At 40.2% G+C, this 22,758-nt stretch overlaps 2 protein-coding genes across 3 annotated transcripts; one reads left to right on the forward strand and one right to left on the reverse strand.

Annotated features, from left to right (window-relative positions):
* Positions 1–986: 986 nt before the first annotated feature.
* nme9 (NME/NM23 family member 9) lies at positions 987–10,906 on the forward strand. Its single transcript, XM_015003775.2, has 16 exons — positions 987–1,367; positions 1,443–1,500; positions 2,143–2,246; positions 2,339–2,410; positions 2,754–2,870; positions 3,087–3,168; positions 3,314–3,396; positions 3,499–3,591; positions 4,831–4,985; positions 5,275–5,471; positions 5,629–5,773; positions 5,850–5,957; positions 7,472–7,623; positions 7,713–7,857; positions 10,255–10,517; positions 10,721–10,906. The coding sequence occupies exons 1-16, from the start codon at positions 1,335–1,337 to the stop codon at positions 10,795–10,797; spliced, it is 1,884 nt and encodes a 627-aa protein (XP_014859261.1). The 5' UTR covers positions 987–1,334; the 3' UTR covers positions 10,798–10,906.
* A 1,895-nt stretch (positions 10,907–12,801) lies between these two features.
* smarcal1 (SWI/SNF related, matrix associated, actin dependent regulator of chromatin, subfamily a-like 1) lies at positions 12,802–22,546 on the reverse strand. Of its 2 annotated transcripts, XM_088001538.1 has the most exons (18): positions 22,330–22,546; positions 21,914–22,237; positions 21,528–21,840; positions 20,620–20,670; positions 20,271–20,525; positions 20,115–20,165; positions 19,849–20,032; positions 19,507–19,657; positions 18,115–18,276; positions 17,963–18,028; positions 17,453–17,593; positions 16,867–17,094; positions 15,498–15,568; positions 15,189–15,291; positions 14,755–14,937; positions 13,590–13,690; positions 13,348–13,444; positions 12,802–13,204 (listed from the first exon to the last, which is right to left on the reverse strand). In XM_088001538.1, the coding sequence occupies exons 2-18, from the start codon at positions 22,223–22,225 to the stop codon at positions 13,004–13,006; spliced, it is 2,670 nt and encodes an 889-aa protein (XP_087857664.1). In that variant the 5' UTR covers positions 22,226–22,237; positions 22,330–22,546; the 3' UTR covers positions 12,802–13,003. The 2 variants fall into 2 exon arrangements, with proteins under 2 accessions (XP_087857664.1, XP_014859257.2); XM_015003771.2 differs by having other exon boundaries at positions 21,914–22,546.
* Positions 22,547–22,758: the final 212 nt, after the last annotated feature.

Raw genomic sequence — 22,758 nt, forward strand, 5'->3', positions numbered from 1 at the left:
AACTGCTGAAAACACCAGTATATATTATGTATGTATAATATATATATATATATGTATTATATATATATATATATATATATATATATATATTTTTTTTTTTTCAGGTAAACTAGTGTCATTGTATTTCCTTTTTGATTCTACAATTATTTCAAGCTGCAAACATTTTTGTTCAGAAAAGCTGAAAAAGTTTGGAAACCAACTAACCGCAAAGATAGTTTGAATTTCTAAAATAAAACTCGACCTCTCACCACATTCCGTAACTAATATGCACCAGAAGAAGAAGGTGTAAAAAGACCTCCAGGGTCAGAAGACTTTGCTACACAAGTTATGGCATAGTTTTGCAGGTAATATCTTATTTCTATTCACAGCTACACTCTCTTTCATCTACACCTTGGATTTGAGTTCAACGTCAAATCTGAACTCTATGTTGCCTTTTTTCCATTAGAAATGGGTATGTGTGAACCAAAGTGAACTAAAGGAACCTTCCCCTGTTTCAGGATAGACTTTATTCCATGGAATATCTTGACAACAATATGAATACCTGCAGCTTTACTTCAACTGATATGTTTGTGTAGGTTAATTATATTAATAAGGTGAACTGAAAAAGTATTCATGTGTCACCTGATTCCCTTTCTTTGCCCCCGATAGTCAATTCGAAACAATTTTCAACTGATTATTGAAATGATTTTCAATAGTCAATTTTATAAATAAAATCTGAAAAGTGTGGCATAAGCAAAACATCACCATGGCCGCATTTTATCCTTTCTATTGCACCTGACTGAGCTTGCTATTTACACGGAAAACATTTTCAGTCAAACGTGCAACAGTGGAAGAGACATACCACAAAAGACTTCAAGCTGTAAAATCAAGCGGGAGGTTCGCTGTAAATCATGATAACGATGATCTTCAGAAATAAACAGTAAATAAAGGGTGTCTTCTAAATTGAGAGAGATGGACAACAATGACCCCTGGCGGACATGGAAATATGTGCAAGTGCAAGGGTCCGGAAGTTAAAATAAATAGAGAGCAACAAACAGTTGCGAAATTGCACTGTTGACTGAAAACGTTTCATTTTTAAATCAATAACATTTATAATGGCAAGGCATTAATAATGGCTAAAACTTAAACTAACAAACTTGCTCAGGGTCGAATAAAACTGTTGCTTAGCAACCAGTCGTCAAACAATCACTTGCGTGGCCCACAGAACAAGAAAAAGAACTGAATGCTTTAAGCTACCGTAAAAATAACAAATTCAGAGAGTTTTCTGTTTTGCTTTGCCATTAGTTTTATAATTTTTTTTATATCGTTTCCTGTAAATACAGCTTCATCTACAAATGGCAGGGAAGAAGAAAGAGGCAAGCCTGCAGGTTGGATAGAGACCAAATAGTTTATGTTAGTATCTCTACCTTCATTAGTCTTTAATTTGTAATTTTGTTGTTCAGGCATCAGTTATGAACCAAGAACAATGGGAGGAAATGCTTACTACCAAAGGTTTGACAGGTAAGCTTTAAAAGGTTGCTTGTGGTTGTGTGTCCCTCCTTTTTGTGTCTTTAAAGTTTTTGTTTAAATCTATAACAGATAGGCGGAAAGTAACTAATTACATTTACTCAAATTACTATAATTAAGCACAGTTTTTCTGTACCTCTACTTTTTAAAGTTGTTTAAAAATCTTTAATGTACAATTTTAACGAGGTACTTGTCCCATTTTACACCAGTTTGTTTACTCGTTCCACCTTGGCTGACAGAGATGCCCAGTTATGCGTTGTATTATGCTGCCCCCTTGTGTTCTTGGGTATAACTGCAGACGGAATCGATGCACCATCACTAATCTTTTAAGTTTTTTATCTCAAATACAGAGAAGAACAGAATGAATTGACAGCCCTGGTAAAGACGTGTGGAAAGTTTTCACTTAAATAAATGTATCATGAATTACAGTGTCATTGATTCACGTGGACATTTTTGGGGAAAAGAACGTTTTAATGTGAGGCAAAGGCTCCCATGTTAAGAAATTGTTTATTTTAACAAAACTACAGATTTCCTGAGAAATTTTAATTATTATCCCACTGTGATAATACATGAATCTAGTTTTATCCTTTTGGTATCAGAAAGTTTGTCCAGGTACTGTCACTGTTCTCCTTGTAGTTGTGGATGTTTACCAGCAGTGGTGCGGCCCCTGTCGAGCAGTGGTTAGTCTCCTCCGAAAGATAAAGAACGAACTCAGTGATGACCTGCTGCATTTTGCCACTGTGAGCTGCGTTTTAGTTTCAAAATGTATATCTTTCAAACTTGAAGGCGACACTAGCAGAGGAGCATCGTTTCATGTGTTTGTGTGACACAGGCGGAAGCTGACAGCATCGATGCCCTGGAGAAGTATCGAGGAAAATGCGAACCCACCTTCCTTTTCTTTGGAGTCAGTGTGTGTTTCTGCGACTTTTTTCTGCATGCTTACACTTGTTTTAATATTTATACATTTTTATGATGTATTTTCTAAAAATTCCACATAAATGGTATATTCAGTTCCATTTGTACTCCAATCCACAGTGTTTTTCTATTTTTACCATTCTACAAATTGGCTCACCAACTGTCCCAGTTTATATTTTCTCTTTTCCCAGGTCAGAATCACTAATTATTTTGTGTCCTGATTTAACTCAACAGAGTTATACTTATTTACTTAAGTCTGTAGGCTGCAGTAAACAGAGGTTTTATATTTGAACTAAATGTGCTGACTGGCTGGGTTTGTGCTGCATGAGCAGGGTGGGGAGTTGGTGGCTGTGCTGCGAGGGGCCAACGCTCCGATGCTCCAGAGGATGATTGTGGAGGAGCTGGCCAAGGAAAAGCTGGTCATGGAGCAAGGCAGTGGTCGCAAAGTGGTGAGCAGTGGAACAATGATATGCACTTGCCCTGCTGCTTGAAGATAATATTACTTTAGAGCTTTTAAAAAAAAAACTATAAATCATGCTTTTTTTCCCCCCCTGCTGTTTCAAAATGAATGTTTTTTGTTGTGATTTATGAGCAATGGCAGAATCAGGTGAGCAATGATTTTGTGATTTACATAAACATATTTAAAAGTTGTGTTTCTGTCTCAGGTGAAAGATTTTGGTCTCTTGGATGAAGAGAAGAGAGAGGAGAAAGAGCTTCAGCAGCCACAAAATGAAGAAAGTGTAATTGGTATTTTGTGAAAGCAATGTTTTGTACGGTTCATTTCTGTAGCTTCCAGTCTCCTGGTGACATTTTGTTTTTTTAAACTTTGCACAGTTTTGCATCTTAACAGCAATAATGACCGCCATTCAAACTCTTCTCTGTTTCCGCATAGTTCCTGCCAGTAAATCCTACACAGTTGCCATCATTAAGCCTGACGCAGTTGCTCATGGCAAGGCAAATGAGATCATTATGAAGGTACAGAGAGATTAACCATGTTCACACTCCAAGAAGACAAGATTTTCTCAAGCCCTCCTGCTGGCATTCATCCATTCTGTTGATGCTTCTCCTTCTGGATAGATTCAAGACGCCGGGTTTGAGATTCTTGCACACGAGGAGCGCACTCTGACTGAAACGGAGGCTCGAGATTTTTACCAGCATAAAGCAGCGGAGGTACGCAGTAATGGCACAAATTACGAGGGTAGCACAGCATATGGCAAGGAAAGCACATACAGCATCACTCATAGGAAAATCACGTTAAGCCGAGAAAAATTGATGATGGTGCAGTGAATGTTTGTGCGGTGGGGGGAATTGATATTCTAAATCAACATACGAATGGGAGAGTGAAAAAAAAAATACATTTGACACCCATCTGCGTTCCCTCACAGGGCTTAAAATAGAGCTGCTGAGTAAGCAATTGTTCGATTGCTTATTGTGCTGTTTGTTACAAGACCAAACTGAGATTCATCTGAGCAGTATACTGTATGTATATATATATATATATATATATATATATATATATATATATATATATATATATATATATATATATATATATATATATATATATATATATATATATAGTTTCTAAAGGTTTTACACATAAAAAAAGGCAGGATATGGCAGCCTCTACTGAGTCAATATTTTCTTGAACCATCTTTTGCTTTCCCTGCAGTTGCAGCTGCAAGTCGTCTGGCATGAATCTCCTCTAGCTCTGCACATCTAGAGACTAAAAGATTGTTGTTTGCAAAATAAGTGAATAAAAGTGACACTGGATGGAATGCATCTGCAAATTAATTTTCAAGCCTTGCAACAGATTCTCAGTAGGTCTGCCCTTTAACTAGGCCATTCTAACACACATGTATGCTTTGATCTAAAACATTCTAGTCTAGCTCTTATTCTATTTAAATAGGTTCTTTGCGTGCTGAAAGGTGAACCTCAATCCTACCAGTCTAACATGTTTTTCAGTCTCTAGCTTGTTTTCCTCCAGAACTGCTCTGGGTTGAACCCCAGCCATCAACTCTGACAGCTTTTCGTCTCCTGCTGCAGAAAAAGCAAGCCCTGCCTGCAGTATAATGCTGCCACCACTGTGCCTCAGTACTAGGATGTAGTGTTGTGTTTTGGTTGCCAGAAGTTTTTCTTCAAAATGTTTGCTATTTCCCTTTCATAATCCATGGTGAACTACACAGCGGTCAGATTTGTGGAGTGGACAATGAATAGCTCCTGTCCATAGATTCTCCCAACTGTGGATCTCTTCAGCTCCTCCAAAGTTTCCACAAGCCTCTGGATTTCAGTACAATACATTATTATTTTGAGTTGTAAATTTACAAAATGTGACAAGATCCAATGGGAATAAATAGTTTTGCAAGACTCCTTAACGAGTCTCTTCTTGTTTATTCTGCTTTCTTTCAGGCTTGCTTTGAGGACTTGGTGCAGTTCATGTCCAGCGGTCCCTCCCATATTCTGGTGCTTTCTCAGATAGAGGGCACGGCCAATATCATACCAGCATGGCGCGAGTTCATTGGCCCAGCAGACATAGAGGAGGCCAGGAGAGAAAAGCCCGAAAGGTTAGTAAAAAAGAAATTCCGAATGTTGCACATTTGAAGAAAAAGGAACAGAGGACTAAAGCAACTAAATCTTCGGTTTGGTGAAAAATATCATGCATGCATTTATTTCTGCACTGTTGATCAGCATAGCTGGAAAGGATCCCAGTTCTGGGTCTGGAGTAGGGAGTGAACAGCACATTCTCGCCTGCTTGATCAGACACACCCAAACGTTATGCTTCTCTTTGGTTGAGCACCAGCCGAGCATCCATCTGGTCCTCTCTTCCTCCTCCCCCCACCCGACTTCCTGCAGCTTGCGGGCGCAATACAGCACAGAGACGCTGTTCAACGCAGTGCATGGCAGTGCGGACAGCGACCAGGCCAGCAGGGAGCTCGCCTTCTTCTTCCCCAACTTTAGGACGGCCTCCGACGCAGAGCAGGATGGGGAGGAAGAGCGTGTAGAGAGGACGCTGGCTCTCATCCGGCCCGACGTTGCCAGGGAGAACAGAGGTGGGGCTCAAGCCAAAGGCACAAGCACAAATGCTCCTGAGTGGGAGTGCAAGCGCATGCACAATCACTGTTCTTCTTAATAGTATAGGGCTGTGATTAATTATCATTGCAGAGGGTTTGAGTCACTATCACTAAAGGGACTCCTGTTATTTTGCAGATGAGATTTTGGCCCAGATTCACAAGTCGGGTTTCACAGTCGCCCTCCAAAAAGAGGTGATGTTGACCGAAGAGCAGGTCAAGCAGTTTTACTTCCAACATGTGGATGAAGACTACTTTCCTGCACTTATGCGAAACATGACAAGGTAAATTTGACCTGTGCTGCTGTGAATCTAAATGTCACACAATGCAGACATTAATTCTCCATCTCTGTGACCACAGTGGCCCTGTGCTGGCTTTAGCTCTGGCCAGGAAAGGAGCTGTCCATCACTGGAAGAACATCCTCGGCCCTCCTGACCTTCACAAAGCCAAAGAAGAGGATCCTGAGTGGTGAGTCACGCGTGCCTCTCCTCATTCAGCTGCTAAGAAGAGAGCAAAGGGTCACTGCGGTGTAATTTCCTGCAGAAATGCGGTGGACGTTTGAAGGTGAAGCTGTGTGACAGCTTGTTAAATAAAGCTCCTCTTTTCACCTTCCTGTTTCACAATCTTCAGGTTTTGATAACAAGATGAAAGACTGGCATCCTGTATCCGCTGCTCTAACATCGCGCAAGAAAAAAAGAAATCAGATGCATAATAACTTCATTTCGACCAGCAGCGCCATTACGCCGCAAAATATTTTTTGTATTATTATTATTGTGTCTTTTCCTGCCTGCGAAGGCTTCTGTGGCTTTTCTAAGGATGTTTTATTAAAATGTGAAAATTACCAGATGGCAAAATGGCAGGATGGTCAGATGTGAACAGAAACACAGAAAATGACTCAAATTTGCTCACCAGAAAGATCTGACTGCTGAAATTACTTTTGAATTACCGCATTCCCTCTGGAAAATTCTGGAAGCCATCAAGTGTTTGTTATTCTGCACGGATGAAACTTAAATTTCTGGTCAGTCTTGCATTGACTTACGGTAGTATTCATGCCTCTTTAACTTTTTTCTCACATTACAGAAACATAAACCATACATTTGTATTCAGCTCTATTAAATCAGATGCACCTTAGTAAGATTATGTTCAGCCAAATGCCCTAAAAAGTCACATATTGAGTAAAAATGTAAGTTAAACACGGTGAAGACACCATCATGCTATGGGGATTTGTTTTTTCTTTATCAAGGACAGAGAAAGTGATCTGAGTTTATGAGAAGATAAATGGTGCTAAATAAATGGAAATCTTGAAAAAAATGTCAAAGGCTTGCGAGGCAGAATTTGGCCTGATGGTTTAGTTCCAGGCATATTCAGGTGTTAGGATGGCCTAGTCAAAGTCAAATCAACACAGATGAAGATACATTTATCGCAAAGTTGAAACTTATACCCAATTAAGGAATAATTTGCGACAAGACTCGTTTGACTTTCATAGATTTTCTAAATCAGAGGTGTCCAATGTGTGGCCAGGGGGCCATTGGTGGGCCTTGAATTGATTCTGTTTGGACCCTGACCACTAATCAAAAACGGTGAAGAATTTGGACAACAAAATAGAAACAATTTGGAAATGGTCTGCTTTTCTTTTATTGATAAGGAGACAGTCTGAAGCCCTATTTTATGTTTTAGATCTACAGATTTTGCAAAAAAAGTTTTTATTTTTTATTTTATGCAGGTAAATACAAAAAAAGAAAAAATGAAGAAAAAACATTACAACAGATTTTTGCATGTTTTGTTTTATGAATTTTGTGGCCTGCTAGGAGTTAAAATTTGCCAGTTTTGGCCCCTGAGGCAAAATGTTTGGACACCAGGCAAAAACCTGGGAAAACCATGTATGTCTTTCCTCCCAGTTGGACTACTTTGTGTTTGTCAATCTCAATAAGATTATTACTGTGCAGTACATACAGTACAATCCTCTGTCTCCTCCTATATAGTCTGAGGGCCAAATTTGCTGTAGAAAATGAGCCCATCAACCAGCTTCATGGCAGCGCAAATCCTGCAGAGGCGGAAAGAGAGCTGAACTTTTTCTTTCCTCAACAACGGACGCTGGCAGTCATCAAACCCGATGCTCTGGAGGAACACAGAGGTTCTCCTTAATCTCCCAGTACAACTGAGCAAGCCGGACTTTCTTTTTGTTTTATTTATTGTATCGTTTTATCTTCTCAATGCTGACAGATACGATTTTGGAAGAGATTCGGGGGAGAGGCTTCACCGTGGCGCAGCTGAAGGAGACTGTGCTGTCACGAGAGATGGCTGAGGAGTTTTACAAGGAGCACAGGGAGAAGCCATTCTTCACGCAGCTGGTGGATTTTATGTGTCGGTTGGTTTGTCCCCACACACGAACACAGGAGCAGGGCGAACAGACCAGCTCCTTTTTCCACAGCCAGCCTCATCTTCAATTTATACTGTGATATTGGAAGCTCAGTCGAGGCAGCCTGGGGCCAGAGGCTTGGAAGTCAATCTCAGTTTCATTCTTTGTTCAACATCACATCCAGTCTCTGGACTTGTCTTCCGCTCCGATTAGTCCCTTCACCAGGTTGTTACGCAACCGCTAGGGCGCTGGCAGAGGAGCGACTGTGTGCATCAGACTCAGATTGTGAGCTGATATGAGCTTAGATTGTGTTCTTGTTCCTGTATTGTTGAGATTAAGTCAAAGAGAGTAACATACTCCTAGCAAGAGCTGAATTGTTAGAGGGAGGCGGCTGTGCTTTAAAGGGTGACTTTTCCCTGGAGCGTATTTTTCAGCAGCTCTTTAGCAGCTTATTTCAGGGAGCTGAGTTTCAGGAATTGGCTGGTATAAAACTTGTCTGATTAGATAAGCTGGAGTGAAAATGTCATTGTGTTAAAACTAAAAATTCTAGGCAAATATGAATAACATGTTCAAATTGCTTTCATTTAAAACGGTAAGTGTAAAACAAAGCTGAATTTAGTCAGTTTACAAGCAAACATACTTATTGCTGCTGCTCTGGCATTCATGAAGTAACACAGATAAGCTGATATTAGCTCGGTTATCAGTAGCCGGCCAGCAGTCATACAGCACATGACTCACTAAATGCAGTTTAAGAAAAAATCATCACATTTAATAGGCGTGATGGCTGATGGTTCATTGGTTTCCACACCGTGCCCGTTAATATTTTTGTGAAATATTTCCAAACAACTAAACATTTCTTTCTAAGGAAGAGAAAAGTGTACATTTTTAGCCAGCACAGTGACAGGTAGAGGGTGGGCAGTGATTTGCTTTTCTGTCCTCCATACAACCAGGAAAGCGCTAGTAATTTGGTATTTGCAGTTTTGAGATTGTAACTTTTACAAAATCTTTGTGTACCTCCATGCATGACTCATGCCTAGTTGTGAGCAAAGTTTGCAGTAATAATTTGAAATCAACGAATCGTAATCTGAACCAAAAGCCACATAAAGCCTCCACCTGCACTTGTACAAGGTCCTTTCTAAGCTTATTTAACTGCAAACTACTGCTGCTTGAGAAAGTTATCGTGCAATTACAGAACAATCCAAATTAATTTTGTCGCTCCACATTCTTTTATATTTAGTATGAAATAATTAAATCAGCTATATTATTTCAATCTGGAGAGACTCAGGCGGAGAAAGAAAGTGATTAAAAGAGTCTAATGACAAAATGAACATGAAAATAAACACAAAGTCCTTTGGTGTTCAGGCCCCGGCTGGGGATGTCGAGCTGGAACTTTGATAAGCTCGATAAACATTCCTGACGCTGCATAGGAATGTAATCCCCCCCGGGGGCCTGTACTGGTGGCGGCTGTCGAAGAAAGATGTGGCCTGAGTGCCAGGAGCAGAAGCTGGAGATGGGGCGGAGGTGGGTTGATCGCAGCTGGTAAGCGGAGGAGGCCGTGACCAGGAGGTTCTTTTCAACTGGAGCTCGAACGATGATTGGCCGAAGTGAGGCTTGATCCAACGCTGATAGGTCCAGGGTGAAGAGAGGGAGGCGCTGATTGATGAGGCAGGTGAGGCTAAAGAGCCTTCCAGATTGAACTTTTGTCAAGACTCCATATTCATTTCAAAGTTCCTTTAAATGGTTTTTCAGGTGACTTTCAGTTTTCCAGAGGATGATATTCACTCATTATCACTTCAAACTTGTTGAAAAGACACAATTTGTTCCTGTTTTAATGAGTAAATCTTTGAAAAAATACCAAGGATATCAATTTGACAGACAGGAAATAGTGTTTTATCACTGACAGCGAGCTTTTTGCAAAAAAAAAAAAAAAAAGAACATCAAATGCAGAACCTGAAGAATGTTCTCAAAGGTCCTAAGCCAGGTCTTGGAAATTTTTGGTTTTGCTCTTATTTTCCACTTCTACTGTAGATAGTTCTTGTACTCCTGAACACTTCTCCTTTTGTCCTATTCTCTCCATAGTACACAATCTGCTGTATTATCAACTACAGGGATTAGGGCCAATCCACAAACGAGTGAAAATGGAGCTGTAGTCCCCAAAACATACTTGAAAGATCATCAGAAAATCTTCACCAAGACCACTTAAGAAGATCACAAAAAGATCTGGCTTATCAGAAGTAAAACAATACCACAAAAAATGGTTGTTAAAAAAAAAACAAATAAATTACAACTTATGTTTTGTTCAGATCTATAAAGACATGACAGTAATACATGTGTAGAATGCTGGATCAAAAATCATATTGCCCAATATTTTGTCCTTTCCACAAATACCTTCTCTGTTTGTTTCAGTGGGCCCTGCATGATGCTCATCTTGACCAAGGAGAATGCAGTGGAGGAGTGGCAGGCCATGATGGGCCCCAGCGATCCAGAGAAAGCTAGAGAAATCTCCCCACGGTCTCTGAGGGCCCGCTTCGCTGCTGACATCCTCCACAACTCGGTTCATGGTTCCTCCAACGAGCAGCACGCAGAGGAAAAGATCCGGTTTGTCTTTGGCGACATCAGCGCAGACGCAGCTCCAACTGCTGACAGCGAAACCAGCAGAACCACCTCAGGTATCCTGATCGTTTGTCATTCTTGTTTTTTTTTGTTTTGTTTTTTTTTATCTTCAGCGTCACATACCAGCAAACATTTACGCTTCTTTTGTCGTACATTTCGTTTTTATGATAGCGAGAAATATTTCCGTCAGTAATGTTTTTCATTGGTTGAAATACGTTTTTGTAAGTTTAAATTTAAAGTTAAGATCTGTTTGTTTCAGCTGAATGGCCAGGCGGTTCTGGAGATGAAAACAAAGAAATATCAAGATCTACAACTGAAGACACCTCTAATATCTAGGGTCACCATGAGGTCTCTTTAATTAGGGGATTAAATGATCATGTCTCAAAAGTGGCTTAGCATGTGTAATGGTGTAAAAAGTTGGAATAAAATGGGAATCTAAAAGAAATGGATATGAACCATTAGTCTTTTTTTCTTTCCTTTTTGAAATGACATTATTTTTTTTTACTTTTTCTCAACAGTCATATCCTACTTCACAGCTACCATTACTCTAAAATATTAAAATTGTGCCCACAAGGCAGAAAATAGCCTTATGAGAAGAAAAAAATAGCCATCTCTCAGTTTGTCATATAATTAAGAAAATAGAGTTAACAGGAACAGCCAGGGCTATAAGGTCTTGATTACTAAGAACATTTTCAGGCCAGGTTGTCCAGGGAATGACTAGAAAAAAAGGCTGGTCATATATGCAAGGTCATTTACAAATTCTTTAAAGAAAAGAAAAAAAAAGAAAGGAGAAATGATATTTGATGCATTTGATGAAAATGAATTGGAGGGAAAAAAACAATGGGCAGCTGTCTTATAGTACAAAGAATACCTCAGCATAATGACTTTAAATACAATAAAAATCAAACTCCAAAATCAGCTACAGACTGTGGTCCTTTACCTACCGGCAATAAACACATAGTCTAAAATCTGTGATAAGGAGTCCATGCAGGACAGCACTTCTCCTTTTCACAGGAGGCTTGGATAAAAATCCTCAGTGAAAATAACTGAAAGGTTTTCAGCTGGCAACAGATAGCTCCACAAGTAGACAAGCTGTCATAGTCATTAAAAGGCTGCTGCTGCAGTAAGTACACAGTGCACAGGGTGCCCACATTTGGCATCAGGGCATTTCAGTTTATATTTTGAAATGGAAAAACAGGAAATATTACCTTCACGTAAACTGTACAACATCCCTCTAAACACAAGGAGCGCTTTAGAGGAAACTGATTATATTTATCACAATGTCACAAGCAGCATCTAGAGATTCTCTAAGTGGACAAAGTAAAACATAAAATGTTGGTCCTCTGACTATATCCAGACCTGGGAGGGGAAAACTTACATGTCAAACAATCGACTGGCTTGTCCATTTATTCGTTGCAGGGAAATCTGCACATTACAGAGTCAATGTGTTTTCTCATTAGTGACAATTTAGAATAGTATGACCTTCCTTCATTGCTTGCTTTTAAATCCCAGCCGCCTCCCATTACAAAGAACAGCTCAATTCAAGGAAATCAGCCCATTTTCTCTTGTAATTATAATGTGTGGCATCATGGGAACACAGTGCCTTTCAATTCAGTAACAGGGATGAAAAAAAACAGACAAAAAAACATCACATTTTACACCATCAGTGGGTGGTGTCTGTGTTATATTGAGGAACCGCAGTGTTCCTGGTTTAACAATAATTTCTAGTCTTTCCAGACCGCCACTGGAGAATCCTGACAATATGTTAAAGACAACACAGTTTTGATTAAACGTTTAAAATACACTCGCCTGTCATAACTTTTAAGGTTTATTTGAGCCATCTTCCTTCAGCACACCCTCAAATAATCTGAATTAATATCCTTTTGCCAAATGCATCTATAAGATACAATTCTGGATGGATATTCGACCAATCTTCATGTCAGAAATAGTAGAACTCATTTAATTTAGCTTCCTGTTCAAACATTTTTAAAATCATCGAGGCTGATCGATCTGCTCCAAAATCAGTTTTGGTGTTTGGGATCATTATTGCCAGAACATCCGACTGGGTTCAAGTTTTAACCATTTGACTCAAATGTTCTCCACCAACGAAAGGAAATTGACTCAGATGTCCAATAACAACCCAGGAACCACAAAAGCTGCAGCTGCCAACATGGATAACCTAAATGCCTCCTGGACAAAGGTTTTATGGTGTTTCTATGGGCAACCGACAACTTAGATACAACTGGAGATTGATCATGATCCCTAACATATCAAATGACTAAACCAAGGGACATTTGAGATATTTGTGAAATTAATTAACGACCAACACTGAGGAACTGATTCAATTTTAGACCCTTTTGAGTTTTATTTAGGCATTTCCTTTAATCGTAGAACACATACATTTGACATAAGATCAACTCTAGTGTGTTTTATATTTGCAAAAGAGCTGAAGCATTTAACTTGAATCATGATAGAACAGGAGCTAGGTCTGGCTCCAGTGAAGGAATAAACAGTTTCTTAATTTACAGCAGTTTTCCCAGAGTCATCTGGTGAAGAAGTCTTTCATTGTCTTTTTGTGGGTGTCTTTGCTAAAACTGGTGCCAGTGCAGGACGGAGCAGGCGCCGCTTCTGGTGGCTCGTCCTTCCAGTCGTTTGCAGCCTCCATTAGGATGGCCTCATCGAAATCATCTTCCTCAGAGAAAGATCTCTGGAACATCTCCATGATGCTCCTCTGGTTCGGGTCCTGGGCAAATACAAGATATAACGATCATCTCATGGCAAATGTTTTTTTTTTTGTTTGTTTTTATAAGCGAGATGTGATTTATTGGGATTTTAAGTAACTTAACAAAACAATGCAATTGTTGTTTATGTTCACATAAAACCTACCTTTGAGTGGAAGCTTTCGTTCTCAGCTTTGTCCAAAAGGTTGGATTCAGACAGACCCACCTCTTTCAACACGTTCATTTTAGCCTGAATCATTGGCCTGGATCAGAACATAAATAATTAAATGACAGCAGACATCACTGCTAAAGTTTTGGTCTAGTGGCTGACAAATGTGCAAAAATGACTAACAAGAAAGAATATTTTCTGAATTTACATAATAATACTTCCACCTAATTAAGACGTACCACAGATGATCATCAGCAGTTCCTTTGGCGACCAGGTAGTGAATGTCGACGTTGCTAGTCTGCCCAATACGATGAACCCTGTCCTCCGCCTGAATGAGAACCTGCAGGAAACAGACAACATTTCCACTGATCTGCAGGCTTTCCAGCTTCATCTGCTGCTACAGAATGACGACAACCGAACTAAAATCATCATTGGATGAGAGTGAAAAATAATAATATGAGACACCATGGATAAGAAATGTGCACTTTGTGACATCCTGTTGCCAAAGGAAGAAATTAGTGCATCTCATAAATTATGGATCTAGTCCCCAACATATTTAGACATTTCTTCTGAGGGACAGGTCTTAAAAAAATGACTAATAATCAGTATTTTGTTATTCTGAAATAGAGAACAAATTAGTAGAAAACGGGGGAAAATACACAAACTTAGTACAGTATCGGTAGCTTCGAGTCTTCCAGGACTTGTTCCAACAGAATTAAACCAGAACCAGACATAGGATTTAAAACGAAGCCTCCAAAATCTCAAAACTTTTACAGCAGCATCGGCAGGTACAGACAAACCTTGCAGCTGGATTTTCTACAATTCAAGCTTGTAAACTAAAAAGGTACAGGATGAGTTTTACCGACTTGAGCTGTACGCCAACAGAAAAGCATCTGCTGTGCAAAACTTGCCGGGGGAACGAATATAACAGCAGGTCAGAAAACTTTTCCAGAGCTGATGGATACAAGCCTCTTGGACAAACAGAGCCTCAACATTTCTCAGACATATTGATTCTTTTCTCTTTTTTTTATTCAATTATTAATAGGTTGTTTGTCTCTCTTCATTCTGTCTGAATAAAACTAATCCATTAACCAGAGCAATTTTAGGATGTTTTTAGTGATCACTGATCTCCCCTTTTCCTTAATCTCCTGCCTGGCAGCTTGGGTTTCACACTTTCTCATTTATTCATTACATAATAATGGCCGAGTATTGATCTATTGATCTTTCAGGGGAGCATTTATACGTTTTATAGCCACAAGGCAACAAAGCTTTGGAAAATATGGCACAAACAGAGCTACACACATACATACAAAGCAGAGACTGCAGCGCTTACTGTAGAGCACAAGCAGACAGTGCGGTATGTTTTGAGTCGGCTGTTAGAAACGTCTGGCTGCGACGGCTTACCCCTGGGTTCCAGAAAAGCTCGGCAAAGATCACCAGATCTGCAGAGTGCAGGGTGAGACCCATGTTAGCTGCAGTGACGGACAACACGGCCACGCAGGACTTGGATGAAAACTGAAACTTTTCACACAGCTGCTGCCGCTCTGCTGACGGAGTCGCCCCGTCGATGCGAATGAAGCTGACGTTCTGTTGGGAAGTTAAAAAGCTCTTTTGAATACTCTTCTGTACCTTTTATAACATTACAACCCGAAAATAGTCAACTTAGTATACAATTGTTAAGTGGAAGGTGAAACTATACACGGTTTTCAAAACGTGTGTGAGTAATTTAATCTCATATGAATGCAAAAGTTTTACATTTTGAAACTTTTTTAGAAACGAAACATAAAATCTTCATTTAAAAGAAATTTTTTTTGAATTGCTATGTGAAGGAAATTTACCTTTTTAAGCAGTTCGGTGGTGATGTGATCCAGGACTAATTTGTGGTGGGCAAACACGAGAAACTTCTCCCTGCCGCACTCCAGCATGTCTGTGATGTACTCCCTGGCCGTGACGGAGTAACACAGAGACGTTTAACAGAGATTTATAGGAATATCTGCGTACAAAGTCTTTATCCTGTCCGCGATCCACTTTGATCTCATTGTTGTGACAAATGATCCGGTTTCATTTTTACATTTTTATCTCCACACCCATCAAACGAGCTCTGATCTGACTCCCTGATCTCCAACATTAAGGGCGACTGTACTCACATAATGGCCTGCAGCTTGGCTTCAGCTGTGTGGTTGTAGAAGACGAGCAGAGCCTCCTTCTCCTCCATTTTCTGAGAAAAGAAAAAAAAAATAGATAAGGAAGAGCAGAAGATAAGAAATGACAGGATTCCGTTTGATGATTTGACACGACTGCCATTACTGTGATGAGCCCTGTGATTATGCACAATCATGCTCAGCAACTGGCCCCCATTAGAGTGAAATACGGCTCGACTGGAGCACTCCTCGCCGTTTAAAGCCACTTCTGTGTTTGAAGCTTGAAGCGACTCCCTCATGCACAGAGAGCAAAACTCAAACATCCGCTTTCCTTGCCTAAAGAAACTACTGAGCTTCCTGCTTTCTTTTAGTCCAGAGACTTTGATTTTAACACTGCCACATCAGCATCGCGTTTTATTCATCAGACGATTAGAGCTGGAAATATTCAAGGACAGTGAAACTTGGATTTTTCATTTAATACTGTTCTATATGGATAAAATAAAGAGATATAAGGTCTGACCTATTCGATTCGATTTGAGGTTATCACTCTAAACAAAAAGTTGTTTTTTTTTCCACGAATGGCTGCTTCTATTATATTTACAGTAACTCCTTATTGCATTGCTAACTTTGAATTACTGATTAGAAAATATCAATTGATTCATGATACAAGCTCAGATACTTTGTTGTGCACATCTTATCACATTACAATCACAAACAACCAGTTTTAATGGGATTTTTTTTACATAGCAGACAAACACAAAGGAGGTTACGTTTCCGTTGTGGAAGAAAAACTTTTTTTGTTTTGTTTTGTTTTTTTTAAATAAAAATCTGAAAACGGTAAAATGTGTATGAATGCATACACGTTTCAGCAAAAGGTTTTTCAAGCAAAAATACTGAGGGAACCTTTCACACTTCCAATTTCAACCCTTGCTTCACCTTTTCAATTAGATTTTCATCTAGACTTTGACTAGGCCATACTAACAGATGAATATGCTTGGTGGTTAACCACTTCCCGTTTGGAGTTGCTGTCCTACTGCATGGTGAAACTACGCCCCCAACATGCTACAGCGTCGCATTTCATCATGGGAACGGTGTGGTCAGGGTGATGTGCAGGTTTAGATTTTTGACACACAATGTGCTTGTCAAACAAGATGGTGGCCCGAGGAATTCATGGGAAAAAAAATAAATAAAAAAAAATCCAGATTTTCCAAAAATGAAATCTTCAGTAACCAAAAAATGTATGATAAAATTGATTTATTGCACAGTGTTATAAATAAATAATACAATAATTTTATTTATTTTTTTTTCTTAACCTGGCAGGGTAATATTGGGGTTTATTTAAAAAAAAAAAAGCTCAACATAACAGTTGACTTACACTGCGATGACTTTTGGTCAGCTGCTTGGCTGCAGCCGAGAGGGCAGCTTTCATGCGGCCGCTGACCCCTTCAATGGTTACCGTGACCACCTTGCGCTGCTTGGACGGGAGCTGGGACAGGACGTCAGACTTGAGGCGGCGCAGCATCAGACACTCCTCCAACAACAGCTTTAGCTCTCCCAGATTAGAGGAGCCTGAGTAGTCCCAGCCCCAGGTCTTCTGCTGGTGCTGGAGGCAGAAAAGACCAGAGAGCAAATGTGATGATGGGAAAAATGAACCGACTGAAAAGAGATGCAGACGACACAAAAAAGGGCAAACTAGATTTTGCTCATAAAAACTTGATAAGAAAAGATCCGATATCTAGTCTACGTACTGATCCAACTATCTCTTTTCATCATGTGTTTTTTGGTTGAGTCCACTAAATTAAACATTACCTTTTAAGGGCTTAGCAGGGATGCAAACAGAAATAATCAAATCTGACACAGACACATGAATTAAACATTAACCAAAGTCTGAGAATCTTCTAAAAATTACAGAAAAGTAAAAACTTAATGCCTTCAAGTGCTTATGAGATTTTACATGTTACCTGTCGGGCATCACAGTAGCGCACCCCGAACTCATGGAAGCGAGGGAAGAGTGAGGGTTTGACGGCCAGAATCTGAGTGTAGAGCTCACAGGGTCTGGACATCGCGGGGGTACCCGACAGAAGGATCACTCTCTTCGCCGCCTGAGGATTTAAAAAAAAAAAAAAAAAAAGACAATCTCTTCGGAGAACCAGCTCTTGCTTTAATTACGGCTGCAAGTCTTCAGGGATATCGATCAGTTTTGCAAAATACAGACAATTAATGTTTAGATCATCACTCTTTGCAAAGTAGCTCAAACTCATTCAGACTGGATAAAGAGAAATCCTCAATTTTCTTGCCACAGATTCTCAATTAAATTTAGGTCTGGACTTTATATAGGCCATTCTAACACACAAAAAATGCTTTAATCGAAACCATCAAAGCTCGGGCTGTACGTTTAGGGTCAATTCTGCTGCTGGAAAGTGAACTTCCACCCTTTGTAACCTCCAAAGGTTCAAATTCTCTTTTCTCACCTTCAGCAGAGGTAAGGTGGCTTTGCAACGAGCCGTCTTCATGTTCTTCAGGAAGTGAGACTCGTCCTGCACATATTTTGTTGCTTGAAACATTTTTCAAAAGACAGAAGCTAACGGATCATTGACGAGGAGCCGATTCAACAGCAGCTCACCATGATGAGGACGTTGAAGGGAGGACCTGCGTGCTGCTTGTCCATCCTGCTCAGCAGGTCGTAGCTGACGATGTTGACCAAACCAGACCTGATGTTTTCTTTGGCCTTTACCGCCACGTTGATGCTGTCGGGACTCAGGGAGGGGAGCCAGCGTCTGAAGGCCTACAGGCATGAATCATTAAGGGACCACCTCAAAAGAAACCACAACTATTAAGATTCACAGGTCATGTTTGAAGCCCTGATGTGAGAAGGTGTAGAAAATGCTATTATTCTTTGTCAGATGGACAAAAACTTAACCCAGGTGGTAAATTATAGCCAAAGGACAAGCAATTCAGATTTTTATCTTTTAGACAATGATAATGTCTGTTACCCAATGACCATTAGATATAGCTACCGCCAACCAGATGACGCTGCATGCGGATATGGATACACACGTGAGCTACAGTTCGCTTTTTATAGCTATTATTCACTACTTTGTGTCCTACAGGTGACATGCTGTCAGAAATCACCAGCAATTCAGGCTCAATGAACCCATAAGTCTCCACCGCCGCCGTTTTTTTCCCCCCAAATCACTTCCCATTTACTTGTCAGTCGCCTTTCAAGCTGACTGAATGTCCATGGAAATGTCCTTTAAGAAGGGAAGTTTACTTTGTGATCTCCCACAGGGGGGGATGAGTTTGTTCAGAGAGGAACAACTCAGTCGAGGGAAGCGAGGCCAAATTAACAGAGTTAACACTCAAATACGTTTTACTTCTGTATTCCAGTTGAGAAGAAGTATGGGGGAAGAAAAGAAAATAAGGATGTGTAAAAACAGTTGTGCTTCCACAAAACTCATAATACAACTGCATTCTTTTCCCCCATTCTGTTCCAAATGCTGAAATCTGATACAAACTTTTCTATTTAATTAGAAAAATGCGCACTTATTGCACACCAGAGTTTACACCCTGAAGGCATTTTCTGAGTTCAGACAAGACTTAATTTACGTTCTGATCCAGACAAGTGTTCAGCAGGAAAATAATCACGTCTCCGTAACAAAAGACTTGAATCACATGGCTAACAGGGTAAAATGAAAAGGATGAAGATGTTCAGTGTTTTTAGCTTTATTGATGTCACTTGACTGTGATTTAACTTGTCCAAATCCATGACTACAGTAATTTCCTGCACATATACAAACATGTATATGTTTGTAATTTGACATAAAAAAAAAAAATGCCGACAAAACAATGGGAAATTTTTTTTATATTGTATTCTGGAGAGGTAGGGAATTTTAAAATTGAAATGGTCTAAATGATTTAATAAGTACAGCTTGTATTATAAGTAAAGCTTAGCCTCTTTTCTTTGGGCATCATTAAATGCAAACAAAGAGTTAAATAGTTAGCTTCATTTTTGTACCTCAGCCCAGGTGAACCGAACAGATGAAGGCGTCACCACCAACAAGGGCCACTCATTCCTGTAGTAGGCCGCTATGCAGATGGCCTGCACAGTCTTTCCCAAGCCCATGTCATCAGCCAGGAGGAGGCGGCCTTGCTTAGACACTGCAAAGCTGCGTGCAAGTAAAAAAAAAATACAAAATTCAAAATTACAGATAACACTCAGCAAACAACCTAAAACTGAACTGGTCAACAAAGACTCATTATCTCCAGACTTTTACGAACGACCCGAGATGTAAAGTGGTATTGACTTATTGGGTATGTTGTGCTGAGAGAGCAGCAGCTGCTGCCCAGATACACCTACTTGACTCCCTCCTTCTGGAAGGGCATGAGGCTGGAGGTGAGGGTGGGGTCGATGCTTGAGAGGTCCGCCTCAGGGACGTCTGAAGACTTGGCGACGGTCCCGTTGAAGCTGGCAGCGAACGCCTGAATTACTGCCCTGGGAAGAGGCTCCACCTCCACTCCTGCCATCCCACTGAGCAGATCCACTGAGCAGGAAACACGACATGGTTAGACAAGATGGTGAAGGCAGCACAGACAGTGAGGAGAGCAGCAATAAAATGGTGTTACTCAGTCTCTTGTAGTCCTCCAGTGAAAAGCTCCACTTTCGTGTCTTCATGTCTGCAATAAAGGTGAATTTTGAGGAAACCTTTAGAACGCCACAAAAACATTAGGAAAGCCTGAAATTAATAAAAAAATAAAAATAAAAAAAGGAGGCTTTTGTACCGTAGTTTTTTGTTGGCATCTGCTTAAACACTGCGATGACGTCAGCATGGTAAGGAATGTCAACCTCAAACTTCGTCCGCGACACCAGGATGCACTGCCCTTGCACACTGGCGCCGGGTTTCTGCCAGCCATTGCATAGCTTCAGCAGCGCCGCCAGTGCTGCACCGTCACAGGGTCGGCTGGGCGCCGAGTCCAAAGCGCCGATTCCCTCCAGCGGCCTCAGGGAAACTGAGGGAATGGCAGCCGCCTGGTCCACTGCAGCAGGACGTCAAAATACAGAAACACCACAAATTGTGCTTTCAACCTTTAAGCTTACTTTAAAGAGCTGATTTGTTCTTAGTTTCCATACTCAGCTGTGTGTAATCATCCAGACTGAAGTTCCATGTTTTTGTGGCAGGATCTACAGCAGAGAAAAAGATTTCATTGCTCCAAAAGAAAGTGCAAACTTGGGATACTTACTTAAAGTCAGACAAATATCCAGATCAACAACAATCAAGGCATCTAGTGTATTGCAACTATGGATGATTTATTCTCTTCATCAGGAAAAAGCACAACAATGCTCCCATCATTAAAAGAGTTGTTGTTTTCTTAAATAATTAATTTTTATCTCATTTAAGTGCTCTTTCAATCCTAACCCTGTGGCTGACTTTACATTGATTTGGCTATAATGATCAAAACTGAGCATCGGCTGAAGGATTAAATATATATTTGGTGTCCAGAATTTGTACAAATTTCCATTACAGAGTTAATATTATATCATATTATATTATAATTTACGAAAACTCAAACTTCCCGCTATTTTGTTCATTTGCAAGCCATTAAAAAAACAAAAAAAAAAAAAAAACATTTCAACATGAATTTGTGGTATGTATTTAAAGATGAGGTTTTATCAATGACAGATGGCTCAACATCTGTCATTGCAGATCGATGGATAGACAGATGCATGGACAAACAAATATATTGATGGATAAGTAAACAGGCACATGGATGGGTTGACGAATGAATGGACGGTTTGATAAACAGATGAATAAATGCAGCTTTGAGAGAATGGGATATGGACTAATGTCTGCAGCTAAAAATGTATTTTTTCATCATGCATTTTTTTTTATTCGCACTTATACTCACCTGGCGGATACTTAAATTTTACTCCTGATTCATTAGACTGCGAACTAACCCATGATTTTTACAGAAAGTTTACTTTTATGGTCTCTTTTAAATGTCATAAGTGTGAAGGTGGTTACACTGTTGGATACTCACCATAGTTCTTTGAAGGGATGGACTTAAAAACGGCAATAAGCTCTGCATGATAGCCCACTTCTACCTTGAAACGATCCTCTGCATGAGGCACACACTTCCCTCTCACAGAGATGGCAGCCTTCTTTGCAGCAGCCGATGTGCTGCATCTTGGAGGAGGCTGCGCTGCAGGTATGCTGGGTGGCTTGTAGAATGAGCCAACTGCACTTCCAGATGTGACAGAAATGGCCTGAACTGGCTTCACACCAACATTTCCTCCACCAGATGACCCAAGGTTTTGCAAGTGCTGATTTGTTCGAGGAGGAGGAGCAGTGACCTGAAAATATAACTTATCGATTAAAGAATAAAGAAAACTTCTCGCAGGTTAGATCTGTAAGAAAATTTCTCACCTGTCTGAACGAGTTATTCTGAGTATTCTTGTTGACTTGATTGCTAGTACCAGGTAGGAGCTGTTGGTTTGGTCTGTGGATCTGATTGCTGGTTATTTGTGAGTCTTGTTTAAAAGGTGGGACAAACCGTGGTGGTGCAGACAAAGGAGGATTTCTGTGATTTTCGCTCTGCTTGGGGAAGTCTGTCTGCACTGAAGCACCATTAAATCCCGCTGAAGTCTGCTGTCCGAGTCTTTGGGCTCTTCGCTCCAAAGCTTTCCGTCTGTTCTCCTCAATCTTCCGCTGCTGCTCTGCAGTCAGCTGGTTGGACATGGTGGGAGATTCCTAATTAACACAAATTAGAGCTCACCTTAACACGCAGCTACAAGTAAAAGGGTGATCCATGGAGAAAACACAGGGCTAAGCGTTTAGCTTACAGGTTGTAAACAGACAGTAGCCAACAGCTAATTAGGCTAATGTGTAATCAACGGCCAGATATTATCACTCCGGTTTAACTGGAAATTGAGTTTGTTCAGCTTATATGACCATCATCATTGTCAAAACTACTGAATATCCTCATACAAACAAGCCGAATCAGCTGCTAACTTTTTAGCTAGTTTAGGCTCTGCCGCGCAGGAAGTGACGAATGACAACAAGCGGTTCACGTGTAAGTGGCAGTTGCTAGGAGTGATGGGAGGTACGATTGTTTTGAAAGATTCAAGTCTTTTGGCTCGGTTCCCTTAAAAGAAACGGCTTTTAAGGTTCCCAGTTCCTTACTTCAGCATTTATCACTAAGATACATCTATTTTAGCATAATTTGGGGATTTCGTTTTTGATAAGCAATTTTCATATTCACTATTTCATAA

This window comes from Poecilia mexicana, unplaced genomic scaffold (assembly GCF_051168715.1).
Source record: "Poecilia mexicana isolate PSO_F unplaced genomic scaffold, ASM5116871v1 scaffold_2, whole genome shotgun sequence".
NCBI classification, from domain to species: Eukaryota; Metazoa; Chordata; class Actinopteri; order Cyprinodontiformes; family Poeciliidae; genus Poecilia; species Poecilia mexicana.

Bases quoted from the DNA above. Each gene is read 5' to 3' on its own strand.
- nme9 (XM_015003775.2), top strand. From the start codon at position 1,335: ATGGCAGGGAAGAAGAAAGAGGCAAGCCTGCAG. The intron at 3,592-4,830 runs GTACGCAGTAAT...GCTTTCTTTCAG, and splicing joins ACCAGCATAAAGCAGCGGAG to GCTTGCTTTGAGGACTTGGT. The intron at 5,774-5,849 runs GTAAATTTGACC...CTGTGACCACAG, and splicing joins CTTATGCGAAACATGACAAG to TGGCCCTGTGCTGGCTTTAG.
- smarcal1 (XM_088001538.1), bottom strand. From the start codon at position 22,225: ATGTCCAACCAGCTGACTGCAGAGCAGCAGCGGAAGATTGAGGAGAAC. The intron at 19,658-19,848 runs GTAGGTGTATCT...ACTTGCACGCAG, and splicing joins TTCCAGAAGGAGGGAGTCAA to CTTTGCAGTGTCTAAGCAAG. The intron at 17,594-17,962 runs GTGAGAAAAGAG...TTAAATCCTCAG, and splicing joins CCACCTTACCTCTGCTGAAG to GCGGCGAAGAGAGTGATCCT.